The sequence below is a fragment of the Dasypus novemcinctus genome, chromosome 11 (genome assembly GCF_030445035.2).
Source record: "Dasypus novemcinctus isolate mDasNov1 chromosome 11, mDasNov1.1.hap2, whole genome shotgun sequence".
In the NCBI taxonomy this organism is placed as follows: Eukaryota; Metazoa; Chordata; class Mammalia; order Cingulata; family Dasypodidae; genus Dasypus; species Dasypus novemcinctus.
In genome coordinates this window covers 25577930-25588863 of record NC_080683.1, presented here as the reverse complement: position 1 = coordinate 25588863, position 10934 = coordinate 25577930, and the positions used below count along the sequence as shown (strand labels likewise).

Genomic DNA, 10934 nt, shown 5'->3' with positions numbered 1-10934 from the left:
CAGCTTCCCTCCTTCCACCGAAACCTGTGCCACTCTCAATGGCTCTCCGGCCCAAAGCCCCCAGTCCCGGGAATATCCTACGGCCCGGCCCACCCCTCCGCCAGCCCGCGGCCTCCCGCGACCTGCCTCCTACCCCGCGGAGGAAGGAGCGGGGCGCCGGGGAATGGGAAACCCGGGCCCACTTCCTGTCCGGGCAGGTCCAGGCAGAGCCAAGCGGCCGCCTCCCCCGCGGCCTGCTCCCTCCGCGCGGCGGCCACGCCGCAGGCACCGAGAACGCGGCGGGGCGCGGCGCGGCTGCGGCGCGAGCGGGACCTGGGCCACGCCCGCCGCCCCCACCCAGCCAGACCAGCGCCTCCCGCGCGTCTCCGGCGGCGAGAGGGTTAAGCGCGCGGGGGGGCGGAGCCGGAGGGAGCCCTGCGCGCCGAGTGCGGGCCGCGGTTGGGAAGGGGGCTGCGGCCGGGGGCGGTTCCGGGCGGGAGCGGGCGGAGGAAGGGGGCGGGGCCCAGAAGTTGTTCCGCGCAGGGCGGGCGGGCGGCTGGCCGGCGGGCGGACCGGGCCGGGCTGGAGAAGTTTGCGCCGCGGGTCCTGAGCGCAGGGTGCGGGCCCCGCCGGCCGCTGCGCGCCCGCTGCCATGGCTTTCCGCAGAAGGACGAAAAGTTACCCGCTCTTCAGCCAGGAGTTCGTCATCCACAACCACGCGGACATCGGCTTCTGCCTGGTGCTCTGCGTCCTCATCGGGCTTATGTTCGAGGTGAGAGACTAGAGGGGGAACGGGCGGGGCGGCCAGTGCCCCCTCTCGGGCGCCTCCCGCCCGGCAGTCCCCGGTAGGTCCCCGGGGTCCTCGTCGGAGCCGGGGGCGCCTGGCTGCCATGTACGTTATCTGCACCCCCGGCTTTGTGCACCGTACCCCCTCTCTCGCTTTTGTGCACTGTACCCTCCTCGGCCTCTCAGTCAGCCCAGACGCTACCCTCAGCTCCACGCCGTGCCAACCCTGTCTCCCCCTTGGGCACCCACCGTATCCTGCAGCTCTCCCTGCAGCCCTGAAACCTAAAGCTGGCCTCGAATCAACCACAGAGCTGCCACCCTGGCCCGACGCGTGGGGTTTCCTTTCTGGCGTCTGGGAGCCAGGCTCGGAGACTCCCAGTCCCGCAATCATTGCACAACTCCCCCTTCCAAGCGGTGGCCACCAGCTCTTCTCGGCTCTTCCAGTGGGAGGGCCCTCGACCCTTTTCCACCTCCTACGTGATTTTCAGGGTCTTTTGCATCCTTAACTCTGGAACATTCCCGGGGTTTCACGTGTGGCACTGGCCCATTCCAGGAGTTCACTTCTGCTGTTTTCCTGCCCCCTTTTTTCAGATGGGGCCTAAAAAGCAAGTTTTAGGATTCCCTTTATCACTCGTGGACTGTCCTTTTAGAGTCGTCTATTGTGGACTCAGAGCTTCTCCCTCTTTACAGATTAAAGGAGAGTGGCAGGGACACCCTCTGCATTTAGGGGAAGGGTGATTCTCTTACGGCTGTGGGAGTAGAGGGCAGAGGATGGGCTCTGACCCCACAGCAGTGTGCTGGTGTGGAGCTCACGGTCCTGGGAGTTTTAGTAAGCCCTCAAGGGGTCAGAATGCAAGGGAGCCGATGGGGAGGACTCCCTACTCCCAGTAAGCAAAAAAAATGGGATATTCAGAAGTGGAAAGAACTGGAGGAAGCTGGGTATAGTACTTGCTGTGGTATATCTTATATCAAAAGTGAAATTCCTGACACTCCCCTCACTCACCTCCAACTGCTCCAGTTCCTCATCCTCCCGTCTGGGTAGGGTTGCTTATCTGCATTCTCTCCGGACGGGTTAGGAAGCTGTAACCATTTACAAACTGCTTTGCAAGTGGAGGATTCCTAGCGGGGCTAGGTTCTCCCTCCACGTCCCTCTGTTTCTGGGTTCCCTTGTCGCCTCTCCAGGGATGACAAGGTCTTGCTTGGCTGGTGAAGCTGTTCTCAAGCTGGGGACATTCTTGTGCTGCCCAAATCAGAGCTGGATGGGCGAATGTGTCCTTGGCTGGGCTTCAGCATCTGTAGGAAAATAAATTGGGAACTCTGATTTGGCTCCACACTTCAGTTTCTGGTGCTCCTCTACTTCCATCTCCTTCCTTGCCCCCACGGACAGCTGGTCTTTGTCAAGGCAGGGTGGTCCCTGTGTCCCAGGCCCTGCTCTGTCATTCCTCTGACTGAAAACTGACGAGAGCCTCAGTCTCGCCACCATATAAGTGAGATTAGGAAAACCTGCTGCCCTCACAGGGCTATTGTAAGGCTTACCTGGAGATCACGAAGGCAAAAAGAAAAAGCCGGAACAAACTCTGCAAATGTGAAAACGCATCTCTTGCTCCAGCCCCATATTTATCATAATAATAGCTTAATGAAATCAGAGACTTTTTTTTCCCTCAGCCAGTACCCTCAGTATCTGTTGGCTGCCCTCCATTCTAAGAGACATCCCAGTGCCCTGTCATAAGTTGTGGAGGGTGTGGCTGAAAAGACACACGTGACAGCTGTAGACCTCATAGCCACGCGCTCGGTGGCCAAAGATTCCTACATAGCCTGGTGGCTCTCTGGAGTAAAAGCAGGCTAGACTCCTCGTAAGCCAGCACGGTGTTTACTGGATGTTACTTAGGATCTAAGTGTGTTTTCGATACCTGTTAAGGTTTGTGGCTCTACCTGGTTTGGGTTTGAGCCTAATACCTGTTTTCCTCCCTGCCTCTAGGCTTGTGAAAAGTCCTGTGTGTTAAGCTGGCCTCTGTGTGAGAGCTGAAAAGTGCTAGGAACTCTCACGCCCTGTACCTGACAAGAGAAAGGCCAAAAGTGCCTGAAAAAGAAAAACAGCTACCCTCAGTGTCCCTTTAGGATTGGACTGGGGAGTGTGGAAAGGGCCCTGGTTGCAATGTTTGCAAGGTCCCCCTTTCCACCATCTCTACCACGCTCTTTCTTTAAACTGTGTTCCCGTGGTGGGGTATCTTGTCTCCTCTTGGAGACAGATTGTGGGATCAGCAGTCAGTGCTGGTTTGGAAGAAGGAAGGCTGTGCCCCGGTCCTCCCTTATGAAGGACGGTGTTCTGGTGCTGGACACAGAGTCCACATTGTCCAGACCACCTGCCCATTCCACAGAGGTAGTTAATGTTTAGGGGGGGTAGGCAGGGCTTGGAATTCTACCAAATGAGAGCAGAAAAATCAAGGTTCTTTCTAGGGACCGCAGAAAAAACGTATGTGGACATCTCCACCCTTGGAATAAAAGCAGGCTAGACTCCTTGTAAGCCTGCACGGTATTTACTGGATGTTACTTAGGATCTAAGTGCGTTTGAGTTCTCCCAGAGGTGTGTGGTATGTAAGTGTGCTTACGTAGGGATGCACGTGGCGGTGGTGGGGTGGCATGCATGCAAGAGGATGGGGTCAGCTCAGCACTTAACACGCTTTTTCCTAGAAGTGAGGACAGGAGGAGGTGGAAGGGGAAGGAGTTGGGGCAAAGGGAGAGAGGACATCAGGCTCTTGGGTTTCTACCTTGGAGCAGGCTAGTATTTCTTCATTCACAAGCCAAGTCGGGAAATCTGAATTTTGATTCTTCCCACAAAGAGCTGCTCTCCCGGCCACTCCTGCCTCTGGGGTCCCCTGCCCAGCCTTTGCCAATGAGCCGGGCCCCGCTTTGCCCCCACCACAGGCTTTTGCAACCCTGCCTTGGAACCAGTCTCCACCTTGCTGGTCAGCTCTCCAGTGTTCAGAGGGGCTTTCATTTCCTCTCAGGAACCCCAGGACTTCAGTTCTCTGTCCCCTGGGAGATGCTGATCCCAAATTCCTTCCCTTGGGATCAGTTCCTTTTTCAAGTACCCATGAAAGGGTGACTCCCACTTCTACTTTATTGGGGGGAGGGGAGCGGGAGGTTAGTTTTGAGCCATCCTGAGATCCCGTTTCCCATTATCAAGGGGGGGGGGCGGGTTTTTCCCCTTGGACCCAGGTTTTCTCCCCTTCCTACGGGCTGTTTGGAATTGAGCTGTTCTGTGCAGCCACAGCACTTGGCTAAAAAAATGTCAGGAATGTGGAGCTTTATTTCCCCCTCCTTCCTTTCCAGCTTTCTCTTTCTTAAGGCTGCGCAAGGGGGAGTTTTCTGCTTCACAGTTTGGTCCTTCAGTCCTTAGGTGGAGTCTGGTCTGACCGTCCTTCAGCGTCTGGGCGGCTGGTTGGGGGTGTGTGTGTCAGATTTGAAAGTAGCCTTTCCCTCCCTCCCCTTTCCCTTCGCTTTCCTGTTCAGTGCCACGTTTCAAACTGAAACAGGCAGGGGAAGAGAAAAACTCTTTCATTAGCAAATAATGAGAAAAAGAGGGCACATTGCATAGAGAGGAAGCAATTTATATATCCTACTTCTGAAACGTCCTTTTGAGACAAACTTTTTTTTTTTTTTAAAGCTGATTTGCACACTGCAGCTACAAGGAAACGTTTCTGAAATTCTGGGCCTACTGTTTGTAGGTTTGGTTTCTGTTTGGTCTGTGATGACCTAAGGGTTTAGAATCCAGAGGGGTTTTGGTGTAGTGGTTGGTGTTTGCTTCTTAATTGTTTTGGAGGAGGATGTAATGGATTTACCTTTTCTCCAGGAAATACTTTCTTGCCTGTTCCTGACACGGTGAATGACTTGTCAGGATGAAATGTTTGCAGCATATACAATGGAAGCCCATTGTGTCATAGCCAGTTAGTACATGGGTTCCCATGGCACCAGATCACATCCTCCAGACACCTGTAGGCAGTGAACGCCCTGCATCATAACCTGCAGTGAGGCTGCTGGTCCTGACTCTTAATGTTGACATTGTAGACCGGTTCTGCCTATAGCATATTCATAGAGAGAGGTATGTAAATGGTGCAGACATAAATCTGTGACACATGCCATCTTTCTTTGACTAATTTCTAATGTGCTTTTCAAGAAGTTCTTAGTTCCTATTGCCAGTTCTGGGGTTCAAAAATGAAGAACTTTTTTTTCTTTGAGGTCCCGGGGCCAGGGATTGAACCCTGGACCTAGTATGTGGGAAGCCGGAGCTTAGTCACTGAGCCACATCGAGGAAGAGCTTAGCTTTTTTAGTGTCTGACTGTGCATCAACCTCCCCAGCCTCTGACTTAGTGCTTCAGCGGTGTGGTAGAGAAGTTAGTCAGGGGAAACCGAGTGGGGTCACTTACTCTCTTGAGTGCCCTTGTTCAGTGGGTGAATTTCTATGAGCATTGCTCAGGGATTTACGAAAAAGAGCAGAAATTTGGAATTACTTTTTCTCCTGGTGAATCCTTGAGTGTTACCCTACCCAGAGGACGTAAGAGCATATAGGTTATCCCTATTTTCATCTCTTGGTAAAAGTGGGATGTCCAGAAAGGTGGCACTGATCAGTTAGCGAGTTTTTGGTTTTTTTTCAAATGAAGTTATATATATTTTTAAAGATTTATTTATTTATTTTTATTTCTCTTCCCTTCCCCGCCCATTTGTCTGTTCTCTGTGTCTATTTGCTTCAAGTTCTTCTTTGCTCGCTTCTGTTGTTGTCAGCAGCATGGGAATCTCTGTCTCTTTTTGTTGCGTCATCTTGTTGTGTCAGCTCTCCGTGTGTGCGGCGCCATTCCTGGGCAGGCTACACTTTCTTGCGCGCTGGGCGGCTCTCCTTACGGGGCTCACTCCTTGTGCGTGGGGCTCCCCTACGCCGGGGACACCCCTGTGTGGCAGGGCACTCCTTGCGCTCATCAGCACTGCGCATGGGCCAGCTCCACATGAGTCAGGGAGGCCCGAGGTTTGAACCGCGGACCTCCCATGTGGTAGACGAACGCCCTAACCACTGGACCAAGTCCGCTTCCCTAGTTAGCGAGTTTTAACCCAAACTGCTGGATAAAGAATAATATGAATAAAAATGTCTTGTAGTGTGCCTGGCACATGGCACTTGATAGCTGCTATCAACAACCATGCAGATTTACTAATGCTACTGACTCATTGTTGGGTCTTTGAGTACACCCTCTGCCATCAGACCTGCTCAGTAGGCACCCTGGGTATATTTCTTTTTTTTTATTTTTTAAAGTTATGGCATGTTTTTGAGAAGGAAACCTTAAAGGTAAAATGGGTCTTTCCCCAAGCTTTCCCATGCTAGATGTCTTCTCTCCTTTAAAAAGGGTGAGTGCTCTGCACTCGTTTTTCCCAGGGAGCTAGAACATCTGTTTTCTCTCTGACATTCATCTTAATAGAACATGGGCTGTGGGTATCAGAGAGTCTTAGTGCTGCCACTGTTAGCTTTGTCCAGGAGTAAAAACCACGAGGAAACTGCCCTGCAAGCTAAATAGGTGGCATTTTTCTCTTGCTTGCTCTGTTATATGAATCCTCAGTCGCTCATTTCTTGAGGGCACTCTTTGGACCGGTCACAACAGAGTGCTTTAGTCCTGACTGTTTGTAGAATAACATGTGTTGCTATGGTGAAACCTTCACTCTGGCAGGCATGAGCTCCTTTTTGATCTGCTTCTTCACGGGCAGGGGCCTCAGAAATCACTCTGTGGCATAGCCGATGTTCCTCTCGTTCCCATCCTGATAAACGATGAAGCCAGAGGGTTGATAAGACTGGACTAGAGTTCCCAAATGACAGAAGTGCTTTCTAGTCAGTGAGAGCTCTGTTAGCAGGCTATGGTGAAAAACTCGACTGATATTATCTCTTCACGTTTTCATCCAGCTCTGTATATCTGGTATCCACTGGTACCTAATGGTTAGAGAAAGAAACAAATAAAAAAGGGGAAGAAAACAGTAAAACGAATGTGACACCTGACTAGCCCTTTCATGTCATGAACAGACCTTTATCTTTTACACAGTTTATTACTTTGCCTTGATTTACCTCCACTGTCTGAGATGTCCCAGAGTAGAAGAGAACCAAACCTAGCTTAGTCACAGCTGGCCACTGTTGCTTCTTAACCCTGTGGTTTGAAGTGCTTTGCATGCAATGCTCTTGAACAGCGTTCGGGGTAGGTTCACATTATCTTGTTCAGCAAAGGAAATGGAGTGAGGTGGAGAGTGGGTGCTTTATGGCCTTAGGAGCCCCAGGATTAGGTGAGGGGCTGTTCTGTGGTTCTCATCCCCAGCATTGGTAGCCTCCTGATGGCTTCCCTCATATGTCTTCAGGGGTTGGCAGCACTTTGCATCTGTGAAATGCTTTACTAGCCTCACCCTGTAATCTGGATGGTTTATGGGGGTTGTCATGCCCATCCAGAGCCTGGTTTCTAGTGGAGACTTGGCCAAGAACCATCCGCTTGCATTAGAGTCAGAGCCAAAATAAGAATTCAGCAGTGCCTGGCACATTTAGAGCTCAGCCCTGATGCTTCCATGAATGGGGCGTCTACCGAATGTAGCCACAGGCTGCTTTATTTTTCTTTGTCTGAGTGGAATATATTTATTACTTGGAAGAAATACCTGTGGGTAGTTGTTCTCCTTGGATCCCTTGCTGCCTGGAAGAATCATTGCAATTTGCATCTCTCTGAGTGTGTGTATCACATGTGAACATAGAAATGTAGGCAAATGAGCAGAGACTTTTCCTTCTTTTAAAGTTCCTGCCTCTTATTACCCAACATCTGTGTCAGAATAGATGCCTAAGGTTGTTAAATTTTCATTGCTCTTATCATCAAGTTAATATTGTGGCCATAGCTCAAGGGTACATCTTTTCTTTATATTTTACTAGAGGGAAACCTAGATGTCATCTATTGTCTTTACCAAAGAGGAAACCAAGGCCCCCAGGGGCTGGGAGATTTGTCCATGACAGTAGAATGAGACAGTAGAATGCGTTTTTCGCAAAGCTGGGGCTTGAACCCACATCTTCTGACTCAAGTCCAATGCTCGTTCGCTGCCTCTGCCCACTGAAATTCTAGATCCTACCTTTGAATGCCAATGCATGTGTAGAAGTCTTGAATTTGTTATAGCTTCAAAGTGCTACGTTCATTTATTTGGCAGCTGCTTATTGACTGCCTGAATGCCTGCTGTGTGCCCGTGTTGAGCTCTGGGAATGCAGTACTGAATTAGGTGGGGTCCCTGTCCTCAAAGAGGTCACGGTATGGTAGTTTAAAGCTGATAAACTATTTGTGGATAGGAATCAGGTCTTGAACTTGATGTAAGTGGCAGGTGCTACTTCAGACTTGTTGAGCTCAACCTCAAGCCACTGCCTGAGGTAGAAGGGGTGGTTTATTAAATGGAGACCTAACCTCCTGAGATGTGCGGTTATCAGTATTCAGAGAAGCGTGTTGGTCTCTCCTAGATACCTTGTGAGGCACAGCTGGTACTTTTATATACAGGTTACTGATTTGAGAATAAGAGAACTGACCAAAGGCTGTTTGTGGGTATGGGTGCGTTTGATTTTTAATAACTTTATTGATTGAAACCCTGGCTGGGGCTAGGAGAACTTTTCTGTATGGTTTAATACTTTTGGCATCAAAACCCCAGCATGGTTTATAGTGTTCCTTTTGGATTGGTGGAGGTGATGCTCATACATGGGTTGGTAAGGACATAATGCTCTGAGCCTCAGTTGCCCTGCCTTTGCAATAGGGAGGGGACTATCTTAATAAAGCACCTGAATTTTGCAGGGGTAGAGTATTATTCATTTAATCAGTTTGTTCCTTCATCTTGATTACAAAGGTATAGATACAGTCTCCTGGTGGGTATTTAATTTTTTCTCTTTCACAGAGACTTTTTTTTTAAATAGAACTTTTTAGTGACCCTCCACCATTATTTTTGTCTGGTCTTACTTGTGTCTACTTGGGAGGGAGAAGGATTTGCCTACCACAAGACAAAGGGTAGAGGTGTAATTTATGCAGCTATGCCCCTCCTTTCTCTGTTGAGCTTGCACCCCTTTGTTTTCAGGAATACCCTGGACCATGCTGGTCATAGTCAACAAGTACTTAGGGTCTGTGTGCCAGGCACAGTGCTGGAATCTGTGGAAATACCCTTCCTCAGGGTTCAGTGAGAATGAGGTTTCAGGATTTAGCAGTGCTAGGGATGTAATGTCAGCTCCTTTCCCTAAGGTCTGGAGTAATTTGGGGGTTCCTGAGCTGTGGGGAGTAGTCCTAGGATAAATAGGCCTTCCCTCCAGCAATTCCTGGAGTTCTGCAGGAAATCGCAGGGCCTACTTCACAATGCCCAGTTTCCTGCTGAGAAAGATTCCTTGGAACTTGGAGCAGAATTGAAATATTTCAGAGCCAGTGCTTCTGGAGTTTAGAATGTGTTTAGTTTGAAGTCTGACTTTGTATTGGATCAACTTTTGACCTCAGTAGGCAAGGAATAACTTGTTGGTATGGATTTTGTGATTGTTGGTTACATGGAAAAGAATGGGTGACACTTTTTTAAAAAATTGCAGTTTGGTTTTGGGTTTGGGCATTGTGGCAGTTTGAGATTATTTATGAATCCCAAAAAGAGAAAGATTATGTTGCAAACTAATCTGTTCCTGTGTGTGTGATACCCTTTGATTGTGTTAGATTCAGCTGAGATGTCTTTGATTAAATTACCTGTTAAGATTAGGGCTTTGATTCAACCACATCAGCAAGGTGGGTCTCAGGTTGAGTCCCCACCCCTTTAGACACTTCCTCAAGAAGACATAGGGGAAGAGAGAGAGCTCTGTCATTTTTGACTCTGGGGCCCTGGGAAGAGATGAGCTATTATTTGCATGATAGCCTACAGCTGAGATCAGGAAGAAGCTGGGCCCACAGAGCCTTAAGAGGAAGAGAAAGCCCTGGAAGGAGAGACCATGCAGAGACCCAGCAACCATCTTGCTTCAACACGAGGCAGCTCACTTTGGTGGGAACACAACCTTGATTTGGACTCTTTAGTGCCTTGTAACTATAAGCTTTTACCCCAAATAAATACCCTTTTATAAAAGTAACAGATTTCTGGTACTTTGCATCAGTATCCCTTTGGCTGACTAATACAGGCATGAAGGCTAGAAGATATGCCTTCCAGAGACCGTGAGACATGGCTAGTGCTCTGTGGATGGACCCCATGGTGTGCCCTCAGCAGAGAAGAGTGGGCTGTGGAAAGGGTAAGGTCTGGGACCAGGGGACCTAGACTCTTGCCCAGTCTCTTGCCATTAAAAATCTGTGTGGCTCATGACAGCTCCTTTCCTTCCCTGGGCTCCTTTGGCTTCATGGGGTGGTGACAGTCCTGTGGCTTATTGTGCTTCTTTAACCTGGATATGCAGAACTGTGCTGCTAGAAAATGGGTATACAGCTTAAGTTGCCTGTTAGAAACTGGAAGGAGAGGGAAGGAGGCACTTTCCCCCAATCATATAAAGTTAGGATTAGTCATTAATTGGAGTAGTACCTCCATTCCATGAGTGGACTCAACTTGTGATCTTGGTTTCATGTCTTACTTGAGATGAAAGCAGATTTTAGCCTAAATTTGGGTTTGGAATGTAATAATCTAACTTAGTGGAACCCCTGAGTTTTATAAATTAGGCAATCTATGGTATTTTGGTGGTGGAGAAGGAGTAAATCTGTATATAAGAAAGGAATTATTGTCTTGGGGTGGGGTGGGGTAGGCCTGTCTCTGAGACTTTCATTTTAGAGGTGCTTTGGCCTCTCCAAGGCATGCCCGGGACCTGGGAAGAGCAAAAGGAGGTCACTGCTTTGGGCAGAATCGCCCTTATCCAAATAGTGCTCCAGAGCACTGATTAATACTGTCTGGCTAATTAATACTGTTACTGCTACAAGCGCCTTCTTAGGAACCTCGGCCTTGCCAGGGTCTTCAACTACCCTGACCAAAATGGCCCTTTTTCTTCCTAAAAATTATGGGAATGAAAAACAAACAATTACAGGGTGGGAGATTTTGTGAGGAGATGCATTAGTACTTAATTATATTCTTTTGAAGCCTAGTTACAAGTAGGAATTATTCCTTCTGTTTAATTTTTGAAACATCACAAATTTTGACTC

The 10934-nt window shown here is 49.2% G+C and overlaps 1 protein-coding gene across 3 annotated transcripts in view; it reads left to right on the top strand.

The window, feature by feature from the left end:
• The first annotated feature begins 505 nt into the window (after positions 1-505).
• Positions 506-10934, top strand: part of TRAM2 (translocation associated membrane protein 2) — a 79681-nt gene continuing 69252 nt past the window's right edge. The window contains exon 1 of one of the 3 annotated variants that reach the window (XM_004463778.5): positions 506-751. In XM_004463778.5, coding sequence (XP_004463835.1) covers positions 632-751 — 120 coding nt within the window. In that variant the 5' untranslated portion in view covers positions 506-631. Of the gene's footprint in view, positions 752-4847; positions 4868-10934 lie in introns of those variants that run through there. The other 2 variants (XM_023590316.3, XM_058306879.2) reach the window with 2 other exon arrangements.